Genomic DNA, 25,724 nt, shown 5'->3' on the forward strand with positions numbered 1-25,724 from the left:
AGACAATCAGATAGTGCGATTTATTGCCCCCGCACCCCTCCTTCAGCCCCGTCCAGGCCCGGGAAGAGACGGGACCCCATTCTCTGAGGGCTACCCTGGGAACAGGGGCTAGTCCTGCTCCAGCGCTCCTCCACGACCCCAAACCCAAGAAGGGGAGGAGGGACGAGGGTCAAGAAAAACAGGACCCGCGGGGAAGAAGAGAAAAAAAACAACGGAAGGGGGGAGTCAGGGGGCGGGCGCGATTAAACGAAAACTCTAAAGGGAAAAGGGCCCTCTCTCCCTTCCCTCCCCAGGCTCCCCTGCACGGGAGGGGCCCGGCTGCTCTCCATCCCTCGCGAGCGCCCCAGGCGGCGGGGGAAGAGGAAGAGGGGCCAGGGGCCGCTCTCTCTCGGTCTCCGGTCTCCAGTTCTCCGCACGCTCTGTCCCGGACTCACCGAGAAGAGAACCGGGAGGGCGGGCCAGGCCGGGGGCAGAGTGCAGGGCGGGGGCGCCCGATGCACCGCGCCGACCGCGGGGCGGCGCAGGGGAGCGAGACGAGGAGGCCACCGCCCCCCGCCGCCTCTGTCCGTGTCTCCGCCTCCTCCGGGTCCTGCGCCGACCGTCGTCCCCGCCAAGCCCGAGGGGCCCTGCCCCACCCCCCCCGGGCTTCCGCCCCTACCGGCCCTCCCCGCCGCGGCACTCGCTGCAGCGCCCCCCCGCCGCCTCGTGGTCGTCGTCGTCGTCGTCGTCCCCGCCCGCCCGGTAGTAGCTCTGTCCGCAGCGGCTGCAGACGGACGGCGCGCCCACGGCGTGCACCTTCTTGTGTCTCCGCAGCGCCGCGCCCTGCACGAAGCCCTCGCCGCACTCCACGCAGATGTGCGCGGGCTCCTCGCCCCCCGCCGCCCCGAGCCCGTCCCCGTGCTGGGCGCGCTGGTGGGCCAGGAGCCCCGCCCCGTGCCCGAAGCCCTTCCCGCACTCCACGCACACGTACGGCTTGGGGGCCGGGGCGCGCCGCGAGCGGGGCCCCGGCGCCTTGGCCCCCGCGCTCGCCATGGCGGCGGCCGCCGCGGCCCCCTCGCCGGGCGCGCCCACCACGATGATGCCCTCGCCGTCGCCCACCGGGATGGCGATCTCGCCGTCCGCCGCCGCCGCCTCCTCGGGCGCCTTGGCCCGGCGCACGCTGGCCGCCAGCACCTTGGCCGCCACGCCGGGCCCCGACAGCTCCGGGTGCAGCCGCAGGTGGCGCGCCAGGCTCTTGGGCTGGCTGAAGCCGCGGCCGCAGCGCGGGCACACGAAGGGCTTGAGGCCGCTGTGCGAGCGCCGGTGCTTGGCCAGGCTCTTGCTCTGCGTGAAGCTACGGCCGCAGTCGGGGCAGGCGTAGGGCTTCTCGCCCGTGTGGATGCGCTGGTGCTGCATGAGGTTGGAGCTCCAGCTGAAGCGCTTGCCGCACTCGGAGCAGGCGTACGGCTTCTCGCCCGTGTGGATGCGCCGGTGCTGCACCAGGTGCGAGCTCTGCGAGAAGGTCTTGCCGCAGTCGGCGCAGGCGTTGGGCCGCTCGCCCGTGTGCGTGCGCTGGTGCCTCGTCAGCTTGGACCAGTGGCTGAAGCTCTTGCCGCACTCGTTGCAGATATAGGGGGCCGGGGGCCGCGGCCGGGGCGGGGGGCCGGCGGGGGGCGCCGACTGGGGCGGGGACAGCTTGGTGGGGGGCCAGCTGGGGACGTCGTCATCATCCATGATGAGGATGTCCACTAGAAGGCAAGAGGGGAGGAGAGTCAGGGAAGTCACGGCCGGTGGGGAGGAGGGTGGGGAGAGGGGCTGTCCAGGACCCAGAACCTGGGGCTTCCACCGGGCCTGGCCTCGGGACCCCCTGTGATCGCAGAGGGCGGCTAGGCCCGGTCAGCGCAAAGCCCTGCCCACAGACCCGGCTGAGCAGACGCTCTCGGTCTCCGTTCCCTTACCCGCCCTGTTTTCCTCGAGCATCGCTCAGTCCCTACCATTTTACTGAACATTCATGACTTTACTGAACACTCAAGACTTCCCTCCCAGCTGCTTCCCCCACACCCAGAACAATGCCTGGGACACGGCAGGGACTCCAGAAACGTCTGGAAACAAACAGCGTCAACATGAAGGAACATGAGTGGAAGTCCAGGAAATGACCCTGAAACCCCAAGCACCAGGCTGGGGCAGGGAGGTCCCAGAGTGAGGGCGCTCAGACCGCAGCCCAAAAGCAAAGGCAGGCCTGGGGGAGAGGGTGTTACACCTGGGCTCTAGGAAGACTGTCCTGGTGCGGGTGAGGAAACAGGAAGGAGGAACTGGCCTGGTTAATGGAATCACAGGGACCACAGGCCAGCACGGGAGTCCCGCTACCCTGGAGGGTGACCCCACACACCAGAGCCTCTGTTACAGAGCCCTCACGCTGGTCCCTGTCTGCCCCGCGCAAACAATAAAGAAGTGTGGGGCCCTGAGCCATCTCCCACGGTAAGGGAGCTGCGCCCCCCCAACTGGCTCAGCTCAGAGAAGGCCCCTGTGCACCTGCGACCAGGACTGTTGCTCTCCCTGGCCAGCAGGGCCTCAGCCCGGGACCCCACATGTGCCGCCCGGATCAGCATGACCTCCACGGGTGCGCCCGCAGGCTCCCTTCAAACACCGCTCTCCCCGCTCCTTCCCTCACCAGACCACATGCTCCAGCCCAGGGCAGACCGGTCCTGCATCCAACAACCGGGCACGGGCCGGGCCCACAGGCTCACACACCAACCCGTGGGAACACTGGCAAACACACAAAGAAGCAAGAGGACGCACCGAGGCCGGCGCTACGTACTTAACCAGCCTCAGTGAGATTAGGTCCTGTGAGCAGGGCTCTATGAATCGGGTCTTTACAGCACAGAACCCGAGGCACCACGCAGACGAATCAAAACCTGGAAGAGGCAGAGCCGCCCCGCGCTCCTGCACCACACACTAAGGTAGTGCTCCTCCAAGCCCCCCCCCCCCAACAGTGGCATCAGAACCAGCAGGGAAGGTAGGGTCTCGCTCAGCTGCCCCTGGCCTGCCGTTTCTGCAGCTCTAGGGCAGGGGGCCCAGCACCGCGTGACCCTGGCTCTGAAGACCCACCACTGCACGGCAGGGAGCCTGGGATCTGGCCTGTACCGGATACGGAATCATCTGGAGCAAAAAAGTGCAGGTAGGAAGTCGGGAGGGGTGGGGCTTCCGAAGAACGGGGTGGAGCCCATTTTGGTGTTAACATCAACCAACAAACGGAGTTACTAGCACGGCCGGTGGAGATGCATAGAGACACAGGGACAGAGACAGAGAGAGGGAGGGGGGGGGAGGGGGAGGAAGGGAGAGAGAGAAGGAGGGAAAGAAAGAGAACAAAAACGGACGTGGGAGGGGCACCTGGGTGGCTCAGTTTGCTAAGTGTTTGACTCTTGATTTCAGCTCAGGTCACAATCTCATGGTTTATGAGATGGACCCGCACATCGGGCTCTGTGCTGACAGTGGGCAACCTGCTTGGGACTCCCTCTCTCTGCCCCTCCCCTGCCTCTCTCTGCCCCTCCCCTGCTCATGAGTGCACAGGTAGCGCTCTCTCTCTCTCTCTCTCAAAATAAATAAACTTTAAAAAAAAGACGTTTTGCCTTTTAAGTTGTGGAGAACGTTTAACAGTACGCTGTGTTCACTAAATCTTCAGCTACGAAGGGTGTTTACGCAGCCACCACGCACATTCTGAGTACAATCGAGGCTTGTGAAACGCTGGTCCCCAGGTCGAGGGCTCGTCCTCACCCCAGAGCAGTGTGGTCGCCTGAGTGCGGGCCAGAGACCTGGGCACCTGGGCCAGAGTGGGACGAGATCCAGGAGGACGGGCTGTGGCCTCCAGCCAATGGGGCGGCTGGGTTTTGTGACATGCCTCAGCTCAGGCTGAGTGAATTTTCTGCCTGTGTCCAGCTGCCCACACACACCACTGCTTTTTCAAGCAGGTGTTAAAGAAATTGCTAAGGGGGGAGGGTTTTCATCACTCTGGGAGGCAGGTTCTTTTCCAACCTGCGGGTTCCTGGCCCTCTGAGGACCTCTGGATGCTGGTGTTTGCTTTCCAAGCACCGGCTGGCTCTGGGCTCGGACGTGGTGGTGAAGGGCCAGCCTGGGGGTCAGGCAGGAAGTGAGCAGCCGCCCTCTGACCCCCCTCCTCACTAGGGGCTTTTCTCTGAGAGGATTCAAGGAACTGCTGGAAAGAGAGGAGTGTAGTGACCAGTAGAAAGAGCTCACTCCACAAAAATAGCAGAAGTAGCTGCCCTTCAGGGGAGGGGAGAGGAGGGGAGGGGAGGGGAGGGCAGGAAGGGAAGGGTCTCCTGGCACCAGCACTCACAGCAAATATTGTCTCCACCTGGCCCAGCTCAGGGCCTCAAGCGGACCACCCTCTGGGGCTGAAGCCGGTGGTTTAATTCGACTTAATTCGACGTTAGCCCTGCTGTTGTAAAACACACAGCCAGGGACTCCGAGGCCCCCAGAATGGACTGCGGAGCTGAACACAGAAATACAGACAGACAAGTGCCCAGGTCAAGCAAGACACAGGGCCTGGCCACCCACAGGGAAGCCCCTCCCGCACTCACCCCTCCCACCATGTGCCCCTGCATTTCTCGGTGGCTCTGTTGCCCATGTGCATCCCCGGAAGCTGCAGTGTGGCCCTGTTCCATTACTTTTTTTTTAATTTTTTTTTTTAATGTTTACTTATTTTTGAGGGGGGGGGGAGATCATGAGCAGGGGAGGGGCAGAGAGAGAGAGGGAGACACAGAATCGGAAGCAGGCTCCAGGCTCTGAGCTGTCAGCAGAGCCCCACACGGGGCTTGAACTCACGGATGGCGACATCATGACCTGAGCTGAAGGCTGACACTCAACCGACTGAGCCACCCAGGCGTCCCTGTGGTCCATTACTTTTCAGTTCAGAGTGTCTGAGAGTCTCCTTCAATCCAGACTCCCCTGTGACTTGCTTTTGCTCACAGCCTTGCTGTTCGAGAGCGCGGGCTGCATGCGGTTCAGCAGGTGACTCCGTCCCCAGACCTGCTGTCTGAAGACCCTGCCCCTGCCTCAAAGGTACAGATGTCTGTCGCCATGCCTGTCTGTCCGTGCCATCGGCGTCCGCAGTGCCTGTCTGTGCGGTCAGCAGCCAGTGGCACTCAACACTCAGGTGGCCCAACTCACTGAGTGTGCAGAACAGAGCTCCCTTTCTCAACGTCGCCATGAACTTCTGGATGTAAACGTATATGGTGGGTCTCACTCCACTGCCGTCATTACAGCTAGTGGACCTCCCAGTGTCCCATCCACAGCAAGGTGAGGGGGCTCCACACCCCCCAGACGGGGCCCAGGTGGTCTTCTGGCAGCTTCCCTGCTACCCAGCCTACTGAGAAGTTCCAGGCTCATCTACGTGTCCCACCCGGACGTGAAACACGCTGTTTCTCCAGGAGGCCCTGGGCTCTTTTGGCGGAAAATACTTCAAGACCAAAATCAGGAGAGGATCACTGTTTGTTTTCTTTCCTTACAATAAAATTCCTCTGAGTTCACACTGACACTTCCCAGACAAATCCGGACCTACAGGTTTTTCTAGAGTCTTCTCTGTGATCTCTGCATCTCCCCTCTTCAAAGGGGAGGAGAGAATCTGAATGCCCCAGAGTTACTTACTTGCTGACCCCACGTTAGTTTCGAGATAACCACCGAGGAGCAAGTAGCTGCCTCGGTGCGGGCCAGAGACCTGGACGCCAGGCCCAGAATCGGAGAGAGATCCCACCATTGCCAATTACGATTCCTGAAAACACAAACGAAGAGTGGCTTTGGGTGCGCAACTCCTGTTCACAGCCGGTCTTCTGCCAGCCACGTGTGCGGTCCCAACCTACCCTACCTCCCGGGGTCTCACGAAGCCCAGCGGGCTCACTGCCTGTCTGTCCGAGCCTCACCTGCTAAGACTCCTCAGGAGGGCCCACAATGCGGTGCACAGAGCCACCCAGGCGCCTCCAACTTGTGGGTCAGTTTTTTGTTTTTTAATGTTTATTTATTTTTGAGTGAGTGTGTGAATGGGAGAGGGGCAAAGAGGGAGACACAGAACCCAAAGCAGGCTCCAGGCTCTGAGCTGTTAGCACAGAGCCTGATGCAGGGGCTCCAACTCAGGAACCCCGAGATCATGACCTGAGCCAAAGTCAGATGTTTAACCAACTGAGCCCCCCAGGCGCCCCCGTCAGTTTTAAAAAGACCCTTGGCTCCCTCTGCCTTCCCCGGGAATCCTACACACGGCTCCACTTTCTTGGGCACAAAGGGCTGCTGACACACTGCCAGCACCCGCCCTCTGCCCACAGGCCCCGAGGTTTGCTGCTTTCCATAGCAGCCAGTGACCCGAACAGAACGGGGCCTGCTCTCCTGACGCGACACTCTCAGATCTGTGATTTGCTCTTTCAACACCTAAGTTTTGCATTCCAGGAAGGTTCCCTATTTACTCCCTGTCTTTGCTTTGGGTTTCTGCAGGACTGCCCCCTCCAATCACTGGGGTTCTGGCTAGCTTCAGTTTTTAGTCCGTTTTAATCTTTCTTCATTTCTCTTTTATTTAAAAAAGGTATTTTTTAATGTTTTATTTACTCTTGAGAGCGACAGAGAGAGAGCATGAGTGGGGTAGGGGCAGAGAGAAGGGGAGACACAGAATCCGAAGCAGGCTCCAGGCTCTGAGCTGTCAGCACAGAGCCCGACGCGGGGCTCGAACTCACAAACGATGAGATCATGACCTGAGTTGAAGTCAGACGCTTAACGACTGAGCCACCCAGGCGCCCCCCTTTTTTATCGCAAAATGTCCTTTCTCGCTGGTTTTCATATGTAAGTGCCGAATCACGCTAAATTCTACTCCTGAAATCACTATTACACTATTATGTTCGCTAACTTGGATTTAAATACGATTTTAAAAATTTTAATAACAGTAATAAAATAATAAAATAAAACGTCCCTCCTTTTTACCTCCAATTTTTCTTGGGGAATGTGTTGTTTTTATTCTGCCCTGACTTTTCTCTTTCAGGCATCACTGTGAAATCTCTCATATTGCAAACTCACTGCTGGGCCGTGCACCCCTGCTTCTGAGTGTTATGACTTTTGCCCTCTGACCCTATCTGGGGAGGTGTTATCTGCCCATGTACCCTTTTATTCTAATAGCTTTTCGGGGTGGGGGCAAGGTTCCGGGTAGTGTTTTGGCTTCTAACATCCTCGCATCATGGCTGAGAGTCTGTGACACGCTCTCCCAGGATTCCTGGCTCTGCGGCCACCCCTGTTTTCATCTGTGGTCAAGAACAGTTCCCACTCAGTTTTGGGTCCCCTCCTGGAAGGTTCCACCCTGCGTGGGTCCTGCCCTGGCAGGGCATTCGACCTGGTGGGCACCAGAGCCCATGCGTGGGCCCCAGGCCACTCCAGCCCCTCAGACCTTCCTGCGGCCCCGAGCTCCCTGCTTCCAGTCTGGACAGAACACCTCCAATCTCAGGTGCTGGGCTCGGTGGGACCCCCAAGCCTTCCAGTGAACCCGAAGGCTATTTGGGGCTCTTCCTCCCTTTCTTCCCTCCAGCACAATGCTACCGGCACACAGGCCTGGGGCAGTTGGTTTGTCCCCACCCAACTGTATTTGGGGGCTCACGGGGGCACCTTCACACTAAGGTGTGTGTCATCAGCATGGCCTGGGGCATGTGGCTTTTTATGTGTGGGTCTGGGAGGATTCCAGGGCCGCCATCATGCTGGGCTCAGAAGCAGCATTTGAGGGCAGCTCTATGGAATGACTCCAGGGCGCGGCAGAGGGCGGTCAGAACCCATCCTCTGGCAGGTGACTTCCGGATGCCAGCTGACATCTTTCCTGTTGGGAGGGCGCCCTCCTCAGAATCACGAGGTCTTTTCTACTCACATACCCATTTTTCTGGATTACTCTGTAGCTAAAGCCCAGATAGGCCTGGACGGCTCTTCCAGCCCTGCCACTGCCTGACCCCACACCTCTGGCCAACTCCACCCTGGACGGCCAGTTTGGGGCCATCAGGAGGCGCCCTTCTCCTGGGCACTCCTGGGAACCATCAAATTGCCTGGAGGTGGCCCAGCCTCCCCGCCCAGCACTGTTTCTGGCATCCCAGCCTCCCAGGACGGCCGGTGGCCGGACAAGCCCGGGACACGCAGAAGTGCTTCTAAAACACCAGCCTCTGTTGACAACGGCACCAGCTAAGCCTGCACACCATTGCCCAAAACATCCCAACACAGGGGGAAAACAGAAATTCCTGCGGTTTCACAGATGGTTGGGGCAAGCGCACCCCAGGGAAAGGAAACGCGACCCCCTGGCTCTTTTCTCTCGTGTGTGCAGAGCTGCCTGACAAGCACTGCCCGGGTGACCGGCCGCCTGCCCTGGGAGCAGCGGGCTTCAAACTGGGTCACGGCCCGGCAGCAGGGGCCAGCTCGGCGTGGAGAGGATGGCGGCATCCCGCCCGAAATACAGCAGCAGGGGAAACGAACAGCCTGGGTGCCGCCAGCAGCGAGGACTGATCCGAGACTTTTACCTCAACACTCGGCACACACACACACACGTACACACACACACACACACACATACAGGGGCTGGGGGCGAGTGTGCAGGCGTGTGAGAGGTGGGGCGGGGACGCTCAAACTTGTGGGGACAGAGAGCTGGAACGTCCTGCAGACACCATGGGCTGGAGCCCAAGCCCACCTCCTGGTCTGCCCCTTGAGGCCCCACCACCCAACGCGTGGCCTGAACGAGCCTCAGGCCCACGACCTATAGCTCCTGAGGGGCTGGCAGCCTCCACGGAAGTACAAGGCACCCCTGCTCCCACAGCAGCCCAGACAGCTTCCCCACCACTCCTGAGCCCCAGAGAAGGCCCTTCCCCCTGGGGTGACCCTGCTGGGTGCTGCCCACGGTCAGTCCTGTCTTCCCCACCAGAAAATCCCCAGCACAGGGCTGAGCTGGGATAAGCCAGGCATGGTGACCCTGAAGCCACCCCCTACGTCACGCGTCCCCGATCGGGCCAACCAGACCCAAACGGGGTTGACGGGGAGACAGGCCTGGGCGGCCCTCCCTGCATCTGCCGTGCCCCTCCCGTCCTTCACTTCGGGCGGGTGCCTGGGTGGACCTGATAGAGCTGAGGCCCCACTCGGGAGCGTGGGGGCAGCCGGACAGCACGCAGAAGGCCACCCAGGGCCAGGACGCGGCGGCTCGTGGAGGAATCACGAAGAAGTGGCTGAGCTAACCACCCCTGAAAGCACCCTGCCTGCAGCCTGCCATCCCAGACCACACGTCCTTCCCGTCCTTCCCATCCAAGCCACCAAGACGGTTCCCTGTGGTTCCGCCTCCAGCCGTGCACGGGGACCCCTCCAGCCGCTGGACGACAGCCCCGGGCTCAGAGGGCAGAGCTCACCCCCGAGCTACAGATGGTGTCCCGGGTGACCCCGGCAGGTGAGTGGAGCAGGGCGTGGGGGTCACTGCAGGTTACCTCAAGGAGCTGCCGCTGGCAGCTGGGGACAAGGGTGGACACAGGACTGCGTGGAGCTCAGTCAGCTGGGGGGACCGGGGAGACTCCAGGGTGCAGCCCCAGCCTCCACTGCCAAGGATGCCTGTGGCCACGTGGCTGCGACTCGGGGCCGTCACAGCACTTCCCGGTCTTCATCTTCCGGCCCTGGGACGGGACAACAGGCCCACCCCACCTGCCTTCTCCCGGCTCCAGCTCGCTCTCGGGGGCCGGCAGACACCAACCCCTCTCACCACTCACCAGGCCCCGTTCCTCTCCACTCTCCGCGGAGCCCAGCCTGCCTGTGCACACGTGTCCTCCCCACCCCGAAGGCCCAACATCCCTCTCGGGCAGGCCCAGGGAATCACACCACCAGAGACACCACAGCGGCAGTCAGCCGGGGCCTCGGGACATCAGGGCAGGAGTCCGGCACAGTAACGGTACCACGGGAGGCTCTGTGCACAGGGAGGCAGGAACCTGGCGGGCCCACAACGATGGAATGCCCAGCAGCTCGGTGTCCACAACAATGGGACGCCCAGCAGTGCCCAGCAGCTCGGAAGCATCCGGGCATGGGGCTCACTAGCTGAGCTGAGCGAAGGGAAGGTCACAATGTGGTGACACCGCAGTGGGGGATGGGGAGCACAGGCTCAGGACAGCCGGCTGGACAAGGGGGATGAGACAACCCACCTGTACACTTTCAAGGTTTTATAAGGAGAATAAGTTCACGGAGGCCTCATAAAACTAAAACTAACTTACTCAAAGGCAGACGTACACTCTGGAGAAAACGGGGTGTTTGGACAGAGACTGGGTGTTTCATTAGGTGGGGTCAGCACTGTGTCCTTGTTGTTTTGGTCGTGCTCTTATAGAGCCTGCACCTCTGGGAACTTACAGGTGTAATGATACAACATCTAGAATTTTCTGTAACTGCTCCAGGGGGAGAAGAGGGCACAAGTGGGGACATTAAGAGTGGTGAAGGGTCTCTGATCGCCAGAGTTCAGAAGAAATAAACAGTCATTACACCACTTATGTTTCAAGTTTCCACAACAAAACAGGCTTTTAAGTTAATTTTAAGAGGGCTAGAAGGTTGGGGCACCTGGTGACTCCGTCTGTCGAGTGTCTGATTCTTGATCTCAGCTCAGGTCATGATCTCACAGTTCGTGAATTCGAGCCCTGTGTCAGGCTCCATGCTGACAGCACGGATTCTCTCCCTCCCTGTCTGCCCCTCCCCTGCTTGTGCTCTCTTACTCACTCTCTCTCTCAAAATAAATAAACTTTAAAAAAAAAAAAAAAAAAAAAAAGGGAGGGAGGGCTAGAAGGGCAAGAACATGGATGAGGAGAAGGAGTGGGAGCAGGCCCAGGGGCGCACCGGGGAAGGACAGGCATGGGTCCTCCCTGTGGGGGCAGCTGGGTCAGAGTAAGCACGGAGCCCCCATGACTCGGTTTCCTGCTCTGTACCCAAGGCTGCTGGGGACCTCCCGGCAGGGAGTTTCTCTTCATTCTCCTCCAGACGATCTTAGAATAAAGAAGCGGGAGGAGCCCGGGGCTTCATAGTAACATCTACCCCCCACGTGTGGTCCGGGCCCTCATAACCCTTCTCTTGGTCACTATGGTACACTGGCACAAGGTTGTGAACTCAGTGCCTGTTTTGTAAATAAAGTTTTATTGGCACATGGTCACATTCATTCACTTCCAGATGGTCCGGCTGCTTTCCTGCTGCAAGGGCAGGACACAGGGTCAGAAAACCAGAAGTATCTCCCTTCTGGCCCTTTACGGTAAAAGCCATTTGCCAACTCGGTGCCGGCCCGGCCGAAAACACTTCATCAGCAGCACGAGAAGAACGTCCGTGCTTTATTTCCCAGCTGCCCTATGGGAAAGCCCCCCGCAAGCAAACCCCAGGCCCCACGAGCTCAAAAAGGAGTTTTACTCAACCCAAATAATGCTTTATTAAATAAAACAAGGTACCAGTATTTAAAAAGTGAAACATTTCCCATAAAAACCCAGATACCCAGCTTTCCCCAAAAACCCAGCAGACAGGTGCCCCTATAGTCCTGTCAGCTCAGGTCACAGTCCCACCCCAACCCTGTCACACCTGCCCCCTGGTCTACAGTCTCTTGCTTGGGAGAAGCACAGGCCACCTAGAAACAGGGCAGCGTGGCCAGCCGCTGGGGGGTGAGGGGGCCGGGCCATGAGGGCAGGAGGAGGGACGGACAGCAGCAGCCCCCAAGGGCTCCCAGAGCCACAGGAGGAGAGGTGCAGGGAGCCGGGGTCCAGGAAGGGGGCAGGATCGGCCAAGAACCGCCCAAGGCCACCTCACCTGGGTTCTCGTGACTGGCCATCTGCTGGTCCTCGGAATCCAGCGGCCCCGGAGACCAGGCCTCTTCCCGAAGCTCCATGTCTGGGTCCCTGTTAAGAGAGGATGAGACAGAAGGACAGAGTTTACAGGATGCCAGGCGCCGCACTGGCTCCAATCCGCGCTCAAACATGGCCCCGGCAGACAGAAGGCGTGTGGCAGCAGGTACCTGAGGGACCCTGCATGGGGGACCAGCCCAAGGCCACACCCGATCTGGGGAGGAGCGGCTGCCACCAGGCTCTTGTCCCAGAACTGCCAGGGCGAGACACCGCCTCCCGCCTGGGCCTCCACGGCCGCCCCACACATGATCGCCACCTTGGACCTGCCGGGGACCCAGGAACGAGGAAGCCCTCCATCCACGACGCCCCGCCAGTCACAGGGTTGAAGGGCTGGCATGCCAGGCCCACGCCCAACGTCACGGGGAAGCAGACCGACGCAGGCACACAGGTCACCCACGGGGTCACGTTCTGTGGTCTCAAACGTGCATGAACTAAGACAGAGTCCACATCAGGGTCCTGGGGGAGGTAGCTGAGTCCCCAGGACACCTGCACTCAGAGGGGCAGCCAGACAGCCCCCGACGCCCTCCCAACCCCTTACCTCCTTACTGGCCCCAAGGGCCAAGGCCTGGCTCCTGGGGCAGACAGCCCCCCACCTCTTCCTGCCCCCTCCGGCCTCCATGATGCACTGAGCAGAGCTGCGCAGGCGTCTACCCTGTGTCTTAGACTCGGGCAGGGTGGGAGACCTAGGCGGCACCCAGCCCCAGGCGTTCGGCCCCTCGGGACCCGCTCCCTGGTGTGGCCTCACTCCCTGGCAGGAAGCCTGCAGCGGGCAGGACCTCTGGCAGGAGGCTGTAGCAGGCCAGGAGCAATCGACTGGACCGCAAGGGGCTCCTCTGCACCGTCAGGCCCTCGGGCCCCAAACCAAGGGAGCTGCTGCCTTAAGGTGAGCGCACGCAGCTCTGAGAAAACCGCCCCGGGGTCCTCCGCCCGCCACGGGACCTCACAGGGCAGCACCTGCTGCCCAGCATCTGGGAACAGCAGCCATCGGCCCCCCAGCACCACACACCTCCTCGCAACCGGCCTGACCCATTTCTCTCGAATCCCCCACCGACAAGGGGCTCACCACCACCCAGGCACCAAAGGAACCAACCGTTCCAAACCCGTTCCGCCCCACAGTGGCCTCTACTGACATCTGAGAGGAAGCCAGGCAACCGGCCGTCCCGCTGACAGACACACGCAGACACGTCTCCTGGGTCTGGGCCCTGTTCGACGTGGTACGGACACCATTAACTCCGAGCAGGCAGCACCGCTGCCCCACCATCAGATGAGGAAACGGAGGCAGGAGCGGCAGCGATCCGAAGGCACATGGCATGCAGAGAACCGCAAACACGCAGGCCAGGTCCGAGCAAACAGGACAGCCTGGCCCAGCCGGCCCCGCCCCGCAGGGCCTGCGAAGCGGCAGGAAGACAGATGCTGCTGTCCCCCCACGCCTCCCAAGAGCTTCCCGCCCCCCAGCCCCGGCTCCACATCACCCTGCACGGACACGCTCTGAACAACCACCATCCGATCGCAGCAGAGGTGAGATCACCAGGGAGCAGGGACAAGATGCCAACAGTGTGGCCACAGAGCCCCCGGCCCCAACCGCTCTGCCTTCCTGACACCCAACCAGTCGTCACAAGGACCTGTAAGAGCACAGGACGTAACCAAAGACCAAGGCGGGGGGGCGGGGGGCAAAGGACACTGACCAAGAGATGGAAAGCAGCTGACTTGGAGGTGCTGCGGGGAGGCAATGAGGGGCCCTTGGTTGGAGCCCCCAGCCCAGGCCTTCTCAAGGCCACCGTGCCACCGACCACGACAGGGAGCTACCATGAAGTGGGGCCAGGTCAGGAGACGGTGCCCTGTGCAGGCTCTCACCCCCACACGTGGTCAGAGCGCCCACTGTGACCCAGAGGCACCTGCCTGACTGATCACAGGCTCCTCCTCCACACAGGGCACTTATGGGACTAACCAGAAGACAAGGCGGGAGCGCCAGCAATTCTGCAGGGGCCGGCATGTGCTCGGTGGCACAGTCCCTTCCTGCCTACCTGTCCCTGCCACCCCCACCCCACGGGCACGGGGTGGTGAACAGGCCACAGCCCAGCCTCACGGGAGGTCCCTGCCAGTGATGAACAAGCAGGTGAGTGAGACAGTGAAGTTCATGGAGGGAAGGGAAGGGGAGGGGAGGGGAGAGGAGAGACAGGCAGCTGCACCAAGGCATCAGAAGAGGATCTCGCAGGTGGAGGGGCCGCAGGAGAAGCGTGGACTGGGAGGGATGCTGGTGGCAGGAACAGCAGGTACAAAGGCCCCGAGGCTGGAGATGCAGGGCTGGGAGGATTCTCTTGCAGAGCCCAGAAGGCCAAACGAAGGCCAAAGCTGATCCCTTTGAGCTGGGCACCGTCACAACACTGGGGCTCACTGATGTAGGGGCGCCAGGTCCTGGAGGTCCCTTGCAGCAATGGAAGGAGCACCGATGGTGGGCAGCCAGGACTCACTCGGCACGCACAGTGCCACGTGCAGTGCCACAGGGTCCCCCAAGGTCCAGGAGGGTGTGGAGATGAGGGAGGGAGGCCCCCTGAGCAATGTTCCACCCTGTCTGTCCGAGCCATCACCTCCCCAGAGGCCTCCCAGCCCCCAATCTGACCCACCCTGGGACCCACGAGGTGCCCGGCACCCACAACAGCACCAGGTGCCGATGGGGGCTGAGGATAGGCGCGTGGCACACGCCTGAATGGGCATGAACAGAACAGAGGCTGCAGGAACAAATGCCCCGCAACTGTGTCCCCCTTGCCCACCCACCCGCTCACACCCCACAGGGAGGACGGACTGCACCCCAGAGCCCAGTGAGCCCCAGCCAAGAGCGAGTGCCACACACGGTTCGGATGAAACCAGGCTGGCACAGTCCGGCCACTCGGCTGTGGAGCCGCAAACGCTCTGACCCTGACCAGAACCCCCTTCTCCAGAAACTAACTAGAGGGGAAAACCCGAACCTGGGAAAACGCTGCTTGCAAGGGAACAAGAGTTCATCACAGCCAGATTTAGAGCAGGGAAAAACTGGAAAGAAGCCATCAGCACCGGTGGGAGAGCTTAAGAAAATCCCACAGAGGGCTACCTGGGCAGTCAGTGAAGCGTCCAACTTCAGCTCAGGTCACAATCTCACGGTCTGTGGGTTTGAGCCCCGCGTTGGACTCTGCACGGACACCTCAGAGCCTAGAGCCTGCTTCGGATTCTGTGTCTCCCTCTCTCTGCCCTTTCCCTGCTTGCACTCTCTCTGTCTCTCTCTCTCAAACATAAACATTAAAAACAAACTTTTTTTAAGAAAAAGTAAATCCCACAGATGTCACAGCCTCACAGACAATGGTCCTGATGCCCCCTGATGATAGCAGACAAGTGATTTTAACTTTTTTCTTTTTGTTTATCTTCATTTTCTCTATTTTTTCTTTTTACGTTAACGGGTAATTACTTCTGTAACAGGGGAAAGACTAAAAATTGATTCCTTTCTGGGACAGCCGTCGCGTATGGCAACGGGAAACTCGCTGGGTGTTGAGGGGGCAAAGTGGACACAGCCGGATGGCCCTCGGGTCACACAGGGTAACCGCGAACCCACAAAAACCCTCATGCTGGGCTGGCGGGCGTGCAGGACGGGGCGGCCGCCGTGGGCAACAGTCTGGCGGCTCCTCACGTGGTAAACAGACTTACCTTGTGACCGGCGACTCCGCTCCTAGGCATACACCCACGAGACATAAAGCACGTGTCCACACGCAGACCAGCCCACGAACACTCACGGCAGTGCCCTTCGCAGCATAAACACCAGAGGAAGAAACCAGCCACAAAGGATGCAGACAGCAGATTGCATCTATGCGGATGGCCAGGACAGACAGGAGCGGCTGCCAGGGGCTTGGGGGTGGAGACGGAGAGGGACCGCTAATGCGCTTTTTACGGAATGAGAAAATTCTGGAATCAGACCATGGTGACGGTTGCGCAACGTTTTGTGAATATATTAGGAGCCGCTAAACTGTACGTGTCAAAGGGTGAATTTCACCACATGTAAGTTACACCTCAATTGAAAACAAAGACTTGGGGCACCTGCCTGGGGGGCTCAGTCGGTTGAGCATCCAACTCTCAATTGGCTCAGGTCATGATCTCACGGTTCACGAATTCCAGCTCCACATCAGGCTCCTCGCCCGCTGGCAGGGCAGAGCCTGCTTGGGATCCTCTCTCTCTGTCTCTGCCCTTTATGTTCCCTAGTGTTCTCTCTCTCTCAAAAAAATAAATAAATAAATAAATAAATAAAACTTCAAAAAATAAAAAAAACAAAGAAGACAGACTTCAAAAAACGTAAGGGCCCCCTGATAACAAGGCCACAAATGCTAAAAATGAGGCAAGAAGGGAGCATCTCTACTTGCTAAATGAAACATTGCCCCATTCATGAACCGCTTAACAAAGCCAATCGTGTCCTCAAGAAAAGCGAGGTAAGCCACAGGAAAGAGCCGGTAAGTGCCCACAGGGTTGTGGCTTGCGGGGTTGGGGTGAAGGAGGTGGGCCCGGACAGCCGGCTCGGCTCCCTCCTCTGTGCACGGAAACTTGTTTGCCAAGTGTGCATGCTGTGCTTCCCCTGAATTAATGTGTAAGTCGCTGACAGCAGGGACTTCCCGGCCCCGGGCCTCCACCGCAGGCCAGCTTCCTGCAGCAAGAAGGCCTCGGCCTTCGCTCCGTCCCCTTCCTGTCCCTGTCCTGCCCTGCCCCCCAGGGAACCTTTGGGCTCTGGGGCACCTGGGCCGGGCGGCAGGGACAGGAACCCCTCCTCGCTGTGCCGGACAGCGAGGTGTCAGCGGCTGCCCCACGGCCCGATGAGGTTCCCGGGCAGCCAGCAGATGGTCACCCAGAGCCAGGAGCCTGGTGCCCACATGGAGGCAGTGAGGGAGCTGGTGCAGCGACACATGGGGCTCCCCGTGAACAGAGCAGAGGCAGGGCTCCATCAGGGCCACCACCAGGGCCATCTACCCCAAATAGGCCACTTTGCTTCCTGGAAGCAGGAAATGAAACCCGCACAGCAAAGTGCCCTCCCTGGACCAGGAGGAAAGACCATCCTTCCCTCCAGACCCCAGAGAAGGAAGTGTGTATAAACGGACCTCCTAACATACCCTTCTGTCCTCCAGTCCCCTCCAGGGGGACCCTTCTGTCCTCCAGGGGCTGCAGCACCTTGGCCTCCGAACTTCTCTGGGTGTTCACTTCTCTTGCTTGGGCTCCCGTGTTTGTGGAAACACAATCCGCGTGCTTTTCTCCCATTGATGTGTTTTAGTCACAGCAGGAAACCCTAAGAGGGCAGGGGAAACTCTTACCTCCCCCACAGACCACTGGGAAAGGCCTCTTTGTGAGACAGACCGGACTGAGAGGGAGTCATAGTCATGGTCCGCCCGCCCATCAGCTACCCCCTGCTACCAATGGGTGTCACCTGAGTGTTTTAATGGTCACCCTTTAAAACATATCTAAGTAGCTACGCCACATCCTCAATCATGCCCCTTGGCCTGTAAAGCCCAAAATATTTACCTTCTGGCTCATTACAGAAAATGTGTGCCAACCCTGATATAAAGGAACGAGGGCCACCCAGACTCCCTGGCCAGCCCTGGAGGTGCTCTGCCTCCCGCGGGAAGCAGAGAGGGCCAGAGGAGTGTGCCTGAGGGGCCTCAGCAGGGATGCCAGTCGGAAAGAGGCCCTGAGCCCGGGCACTGTCCTGAAACCCCAGTAATTTTCTCTGCATCTGTGTTTGGCACATCAAGTGTGACAGGACAAGGAAGTGTGCACCGGGCAATTGGAGCCGGGCCACGCCCTGTGCCTGAGAAACCCGGGCAGAGAGGGTGTGGGCTCCCGTGGGCATCTCCACGTGGAGGGAGCTCAACGGCAAATACCAAGTGAAATCACCCTGACAGATCACGAGACCCCAGAAGAAAGGAAAAAGCTTTTTTCCTGCTTTTTGCACAAGCAAGGGGCTCACCTCTTCATTTTGCAGAGTCCCAAAAATTATGGAGCCTGCCCTGGGGGCAGCAGATGAAGCATGAGGGGCAATGAGGGCGAGCGCATACAGGTCACACAGGCCCTGGCCAGGAGTCTGCACGTTAATCCAAACACAGCAGGAAACCATGTTTTCACAGAGGATTTGCAGAGGCCTCGGAAAGACAAAGATGCATCTTCTGGGGCACCTGGGAGGCTCAGTCTGTTGAGCGCCGACTCTTGGTTTCAGCTCAGGTCATGATTTCACAGTTCGTGGGTTCGAGCCCCGAGTCGGGCTCTCTGCTGACAGCACAGAGCCTGCCTGGGATTCTCTCTCTCCCCCTCTTTCTCTGTGCCCCTCCCCCTAGCTTGTGTGTGCTCACTCGTGCTCTGAAAAAATGACGCACCTTCTTGTTCTGACTTTTGAGGGGTCAGGAGGTTTCCCGCTGGACCTGCCAGTCAGGGGTGAGCCAGGAGCAGGGCACACTCCCGGGTTACACCACCTCCCAGGGGATTTAAGCCAACGATCGGGGTGAGGCCACGGCCCACAGTGGTGCTACCCTGGCCTGGAAGCTGGGCCCTGCCGGCCACTGCCCTGCACTGTGATCCTCCCTGGGATGACCAGCAGGTGCCCCAGGGGGGAGCACACAAGGCAGGGAGGAGCCAGGGGTCCTTGTGAAGAGTTAGGAAGGGTGTTCACTACACGTACCCAGGCCCTTCCTCTCCCATCCACTCACTCACTCACTCATTCACTCGCTCATTCACTTGCTCACTCACTCATTCACTCACTCGCTCACCCACTCATTCACTCGCTGGCTCATTCATTCATTCATTCACTAGCTCACTCATTCGCTCACTCACTCACCCACTCAAGGAGCTGCTGAGCCCTCCAGTCAGACCCTGGGGGCCTGTGGCTTATGGGTCCTACACCCAGGATCTCAGAGGTGTGGGGGAAGGGGTGCAGCCCCCGACCCACCTCCCACTTGCTGTGGAGGAAGCCAGATTCTGCACTGTGACACCTTCGGAGACCCGCCTACCCCCCATGCTCCCTCCCAGCCCCCAAGTTTCTCCCCACAGCCTCTGTGTGACCTCGCCCATTCCTGAAGATGAAGAACGGGCCTCCCCCAGCCCGCCGGAGCCGGGCCCTTGAGCGATCCAATTAGCACAGGGGCAGACAGGGCCCAGCCGCTATGAAGCTCAGACAAATTATTGTTATTATTGTTGTTATGAGATCCCGCCCACCTGCTCTGGATGCCAGCCCACCAATTAGCCCCTCTCTTTCTTCTGCTGCCAATCTCATTGCCTCCCCTCCCCCGCGCCAAGCAGCTCCAAACCACCCCTTCTGAACCCGTGCCTGGCAGGGCCCTTCCCTCCAGGACACCCCCCTGCCTGCCTTCCTCCCTCACCTCCCAGCCCTCCCCTCTCCCCCCCCCTCAGAGCTGGGCTGTGACTTCCACCTCCTGCCTTACCTCCCACCCACTCCCAACCACTCCCCCAGCCTCTGGGTCACCAAATCCAAGGGCTATTTAACCCCTGTGCTGGCAGCGAGCACACGTTCCCCTCCCCTCACAGGGCTCCATGGCCCAGCCGCCTAGGACACAGTCCTCCCGCCTCCTCCTTCCCACCCCGTCCACCCTCCCCCTGCCTCCCCATGCCCACTCCCTCCCAACACCCCTTCAAAGTCTGCTCCCCACCCCAACCCACTCATCTTTCTAAGTCACTCAACTCAAACCGCCCAACTAAAGATGAGCAATGGGCCAGAACAGACGTCCTCTAAAGGGCTGAGGAGAACGTAACAAGACTCTCAGCCTCATTCGCCATCACAACAGGGTCCCACGGTGTCAGAACACAGGTGACAGAAAGCAGAAGGCATCAAGAGCTGGCAAGGAGGAGCACACCCTGGAACCCGCACAGGCTGCTGGCTGGGCTGGGAAATGGGGCAGCGGCTCTGAAGGGACTGGCGGCCCCGGAAGGTAAAGCACAGAGCCACCGCGGGATCGCGTCCCGCCGGCTTTGACTAGACACCCAACAGAGACAGGAACAGGTCCGCACTAAGTGTGCACACGTGCGGTCACAGAGGCATAAACCATGACGCCCAGACACGGAGACAAGCCAACTGCCCATCGACAGACGAACTGATACACAAACTGTGGTTCGATCACACGACAGAACGCTATCCTGTCACATGCCGCCTCATGGATGAACCCAGAAAACCTCACGCTGTGTGAAGAGGCCACACATGGAGAGCCCGTTCACATGAAATACCCAGAACAGCAAATGCAGAGATGGGACGTGGATTAGGGATTCCAGGGGATGGGGGGCAGAGAAGGGGAGTGGGTGCAGCCTCTTTCTGGGATGACGAGGACATTCTGGGGCAACGGGCGTACCTATCTGTGAGCACGTCACCCACCACCGAATTGTGCAGTGTAAGCGGGGGACCCGTGTGGAACAGGACTCACGCCGCTGCCCTGCCTCGACTACCCTGCTGCACGTGCCCACTGCGCTTCACCCAGCCCCTCGATCCCACCCCCACCTCCCGCCCATGGCCTGTCCTCCACCCACCCGGCACCTTCTTACCTTTCCAGGGTCCACTCATGTGTCACCGCCCAGGCCGCCTAGGCCCCGCCCCGGTTCCCCTGGCCGGGGCACCACCACCTGGAACCCTGTCTTGTGCACAGAGCTCACTGACGGCAAGCAGCCTGTGCACACGTCCCTCGCTCAGCAGGGGCCACTCGGACCCCAGGCACCTTTTCGGCCAGGATGGTGATGCCCACAAACCCCTCCACTCTCCTCACCAGCTCCTACCCACTTCCCTTTTCTGTGGGCAGCTTCACCCCTCACTCCAGGCCTGAAAATCCACGCGCTCCCTCCTCTGCCCCCACCTGGATCACCTCCGACCCCCACAGCTGGGCCTGTCAGACTCCCCTGTGGTTTGAACACTGAGGGATAGTCTGCAGCACCATGGGAAACGCAAGCCCTTTTCTGTGGGGACAGGGAGCTCTCTGTCAACCTCTCCCGTCCCATTCCTTCCACAACGATTGGTCTGCTCAGACTCTTTCCACCTTACCTGGGTCGGCTGAGTAGACCCTACTTCCCCAGAATGTAACCCGCACCCCATCCGGGATGTCCAGTGCTCTCAGAAAGAGCTGAGCAAAGCAGTCCCTTTCGATCCTGCTCTTCTGTCCCCTCCCCACCCCCACCCCCACCCCCACCCGCTGTCTTCCCCTTTTCCTGGACTGCCTCCCAGGGAGTCTACCTCATGGCTTGGTCGCTTCCGTCCACCTCCCGTCTAGACTGGCCACCATCCTCAGGGGCACCACGCACCCCTGCCTCCAATCCTTCGTGGCCCACCCAGGGTGCAGCCCACCCCAGGGGCCCCGGCAGGAGGCACACTCCAGAGGCCCTAGTCACCACTCCCCACTACGTCCCAGAGAAAAGTTTCTAGAATTCCCAGAACCTCGCTGTGCTGTTATGGCGGCAGGCGGGTGGGGAGTGTGGAGGCCACCTGCCACCATCCGGGAATGCTCAGCATTCAGATCTAGAGATGTCTGTGAACACTCCTGATTCTTAAATCTTCGCCAGTAACCAAACATTGCTTACACAAACAAAAATATTCTCCAGGACAGAAAAAAAAAGACGCAAGCACACCTACAGACCGCCTATGTGTCACTGGTCAATCAGACCGGTGGGCCAGACCCCCATTCTCTAGTGGGCCTGTTTGTTCACATTCTACCTACAGACGGGCTGCCAGGGCCCAGCAAAAGTAGCACCTCCCCAGGAAGCCTTCCCAGACTTCTCCCTTCCCTTAGCTCAACTGTCCTCTTTTCAAATAATAGTAACAGATCCCACTCACCAAGCACAACTACATCTCAGACCTGGGTGCAGGGTGCTGTGGGTTCATAATCCTAATCCCCACAACCCCAGGCGGAAGAGAGGACAGGCTCTCTGGGCAGGCTGCCAGAGTCAGAATCTGCCCCACCACCCCCCAGCCATGTGACCTTGGACAAGGTGCTTCAGCCTGTGAGCCTCCTCACCCTCGTGAGTCCTGCATCAAGATCAAAGCAGAGCTCTTCGTGAGTGAAGAGCTCAACAGGGAGCCAGATGCCCAGTACGTGCCTTGTGACCCCTGAGAGGACTGTTCAAACTGGGGTTCAGACAACTTCGGTGGCTGACCTGTCATCACAAAACCATGAAGTCGAGGAGCACAGACTCCAGCCGGGTCGGCCAGCCTCCAAGGCCGTTTCTTTTCTCCTCGCTCTTAGAACGCCAGCCCCGGCTTCCTTAACTTCCCCGGGTGGCCTGGCAGAGCAGCACAGGGCCCTGGTCCACCCACCCAGGCTCGGCATGGCTGGCTGCTCAGCAGTCACGAGGCGACAGCTCTCTGTGCTACCACAACAAAGCCACCGACACTATGAGCGTCAGAGTCACACGTGAAATGAGGGGCTGGGTCTCAGAGTACCCTGAATCAGCCAGTGACCCTGCAGGTACCTTCGTGACAACGCACCCGTGGCAGAGGGAGACCAGAGTCCCCAACCCTACGACTGATACCTAAGAGGCCTTCATGACGGCCTGTATCTCCCCAGACCCCAGGCGGCGGCATGATGGTGAAGGGCCAGGTCCTGGACTCTCGCACACACTGGTGCTCCTATGCAGCTGTGGGGCCTGGGGCTCGATCCCCCACCCCTAAACTGGGGGTAGTCACCCCCATCCCAGAGCCTCTCAGAGCTCAGAACAGCGAGTACTAAGCGCAGGCAGGACCAGACGCCCGCCAGGCGCTCAGAAAGCCAAGTGCTGGCAAATTTAGTCTGTCTCCACCAAGAGGGCAGGGCCATAGCTGACTCCCAAGGCCCCAGCTCCCAGCACACACAAGGCCTTGGGCAGCATGGAGGACAACCAAAGGAGCTCACCGTCCTCCTCCGCGGAGTCCCAGGGTCCTCTTGGCCAATCCCTCCCTGTCCTTCAAGACTCGGACACACCACCTTCCCCAGGACATGCTTCTAGAGTTCCTGGGAGCTGTTCTGGGACATTCCCCCAGTCCTTTGCTGCTTCTGTGTGTGTCTCCCCAACAGGTCTCCAAGCTGCTGCAGGACAGGAACTGCCAGTGCAGCCCGGCTCTGACTCTGGGCCAGGGGAGCCTCTTCTCCCACCCCACAGCAGAGCACTGCACCCGTGGGCCCAGCACACAGCCGAGTTGTCCAGGGAACGCTAGGCTGTGCTATCTTAGGGGAAAGGGGGAAACGGAGCATGAAAAAGGGAAGTGACAGATCCAAGGTCACCAAGATGGAAGAGACAGGAGACAAGGCCTGGCCTAGGAAGGCCTGGCCCCGGAGCCATTCCCACATAGTTTACGGTCACCTCTCTGAGGTTTGTTCTCACTTTAAACGGAAAGCATTAAGAACTTCCCTACCAAGATCAATACTATTATTAACATTCCATTTCACCTGGACAGAAATTGAGATGTTAACGTTCATCCATGCTGTAAAATCACAAAGTATGAGGTGTGGAGCTGGGATGTGAACGCAGGTCTGTCTGACCCCAGAGTTCTTAATTAATTGGTCACAGTGCTCCTCATGGGCCAGGCAGGGTGACAAGCCCTAGCCCTGCTCCAGCTCCTCAGCTGGGCTGGGGTGGGGGTGGGGATAGATCTGGAAGGCTTCCAAGGAAAAAACTAAGACATGAGATAACACAAGTCGGAATCCGATCTGAGTGTCGTCAGGGCTGAGGCAGAAGGCCGGAGGGCCAGAGGGGACTACAGCAAAGGCAGGCAGGTGAATGCCAGCTGCATTTAGCCAAAGAGGCTTACAGCCTTACAGAGGAGATAAGCCAGGATCAATGGCAACCGTGCGTCCCCAGAGCAGAAGCCAGCTCTGACTCCCAACTGGATCCTCGGCATTGCCCAAAGCGGGGCCTGGCACCAGGAAACCACACACCGAGTCACTCCCTTCCTGAAAGCCCCCGGGACTGGGCTGTGCAGGGATGCCAGCCCTGGGCTCCCACAGCCCTCCCCACCTCCCAATAAGGGATCTGGGTGGGGACTCTGCCCTCCTGCTCCAGGACCTTGCTCATCTCTCTGCCCTGGCGCCCAGTACGGGGCCGGCCCTGGAGGAGCCTGTGGGTCACTTTTCCATCGCGTGATGCCGCCATCCTGGGCTGGCCTGACCCCACGGGGCCAGTGGCACGTATCTCCAGGAACCGGGGTGTCCCCCCCTTGAGGCCGGGACAGGGTCTGGAGTATAAAACAGCACAGCTAGACGCCCGGGAGGCCTCGGGGTCGGCTTCGGGCCGGGCCACCGTCCGCCCCTGTCCCGCGGGCCACGCGGTGCCTGACCTTGGCCCAGTCACTTCCCCTGCGGCGCACGCGCTTCCTGCCCGCCGCCCGCGCCGGAGCGAATGAATGAGCCTCCCGCCGGGCGAATGCCCTAATCACCGGCCGGATCAAAGGCCGCACGCAGCCCGCCCAGGGCAGCAGCGGAACCCGGGCTTCTCTGAAAAGGGGAAGGAGGTGGGGTGACAAGCCGGGGACCCAGACGCGCCCCCCGGGCCGCCGTTTCCGGTCAGGCCAGCCCAGCCCGCGCGTCCCCTTCCCCCACCGGGGCCTCAACTTCCCCCGGGAATCGCCACCACTTCCGGCCACGACCCGCCGGAGAAGCTGCGGCGGCCCCACCCCCGAGCCCCCAGCCCGAGCCCCGGCGCTGCGCAGGCGCGCTCCCTCCCCGGCGCGGCCCCGGCGCGGCGCCGCGCACGCGCGCTCCCCGCGGCTCCGCCTGGCGCGCCCTCGCCCGCCCGCGTCACCGGCCGCGCGCCCACTCACGCCCCCCCAGCACGCGCACGCGCACTCTCCCGCCCAGTCGCGCTCGCCGCCCGCCTCCCCGCCCGCCCCCCGCCCGCAGCCCGGCTCCCGAGGCGCGCGCCCACCCGGCCCTGGGTTCACGCCCCCCGCCCCCGCGCCCTCCCCTCACCTCCTCGGTCCCGGGGCCGCCGCGCCGCACTCCTCCTCTCTGCTCCCTCGCGGATGGTGGCAGCGGCGGCAGCGGCGACTCAGACCCTGGGGTCAGGGGGACGGGCGCCCAGGCCGGAAGTGACCTTCCTGGCCGCTTCCGCCCGCGCTGCTCCCCCTCCCCTTCCCACTCCCCCTCCAGCCTCCACCCCGTCCTCGCCGCTCTAGGAAGGCGAGCCCGGCGACCCCCTAGCCGCCGCCCCCCAAGCTCTATGGTACGGAGCGGACGCCCCTGGGAGCCACTTCCGGACACGTCTAGGACACGGGTCCTCCGTCCCCGCTCTATGGCGCCGCGCGCCGAGGGGCTTCGGGCCCCGCCCCCTTCCAGGACAGGAGGCGCGGGCCCGGCCCGTTAGGCGGAGACTTCCGGGTGCTCGGGAGGTACCCCCCCCAACCCGGCTCCCGGCGCTCGCGCCTGCGCGGTCGGCGCCCCGCGCCAGCCTGGGGCGGAAAGGTGTGGGAGAGAGTGGCGGCTAGGGCCGTTCGTGCCACCCCAGGTCCTCCTGTCGTCTCTATCATCGTAACCCCTTCCGTGCCGGGGCTCGAGGCGGTGGCAGCGTCCGCTTGTGTAGGCAGCTCCGGGACACAGCCCTGACGAGCCCTGCCCAGTGTCCGCGACTTGAGCCCAGTTAGGGTCCCGGAGCGAATCTCTAGGGTGGGGCTGGCGGCGGGGGAACCTGCTGCCCCCAAGGCAAGACCCACCAGTGCCCTCGTTTAGTGCACCTGCCACCTGCCAAGCCGGGCGACCAGCCAGCCCCTTCCTTCCCTGGGTCCCTGCCCTCTGGTGGGAGAGGGGAATGCTGGTCTCAGGTTTCACCTGAAGCCAACCCTGGAGCTGAGAGGGCTCACCGCCCCCCCCCCCCCCACCG

The 25,724-nt window shown here is 60.7% G+C and overlaps 1 protein-coding gene across 3 annotated transcripts; it reads right to left on the minus strand.

The window, feature by feature from the left end:
* Nucleotide 1: 1 nt before the first annotated feature.
* ZNF787 (zinc finger protein 787) lies at nt 2–25,221 on the minus strand. Of its 3 annotated transcripts, XM_053906299.1 has the most exons (4): nt 24,818–25,221; nt 11,797–11,885; nt 5,644–5,767; nt 2–1,727 (listed from the first exon to the last, which is right to left on the minus strand). In XM_053906299.1, the coding sequence occupies exons 3-4, from the start codon at nt 5,750–5,752 to the stop codon at nt 655–657; spliced, it is 1,182 nt and encodes a 393-aa protein (XP_053762274.1). In that variant the 5' UTR covers nt 5,753–5,767; nt 11,797–11,885; nt 24,818–25,221; the 3' UTR covers nt 2–654. The 3 variants fall into 3 exon arrangements, with proteins under 3 accessions (XP_053762274.1, XP_053762275.1, XP_053762276.1); XM_053906300.1 differs by lacking the exon at nt 5,644–5,767 and having other exon boundaries at nt 24,818–25,212; XM_053906301.1 differs by lacking the exons at nt 5,644–5,767; nt 24,818–25,221 and adding an exon at nt 15,567–15,857.
* Between the last annotated feature and the right edge of the window lie 503 nt (nt 25,222–25,724).

This window comes from Panthera pardus, unplaced genomic scaffold, assembly GCF_024362965.1.
Source record: "Panthera pardus isolate Hobbes unplaced genomic scaffold, ASM2436296v1 HiC_scaffold_18, whole genome shotgun sequence".
NCBI classification, from domain to species: Eukaryota; Metazoa; Chordata; class Mammalia; order Carnivora; family Felidae; genus Panthera; species Panthera pardus.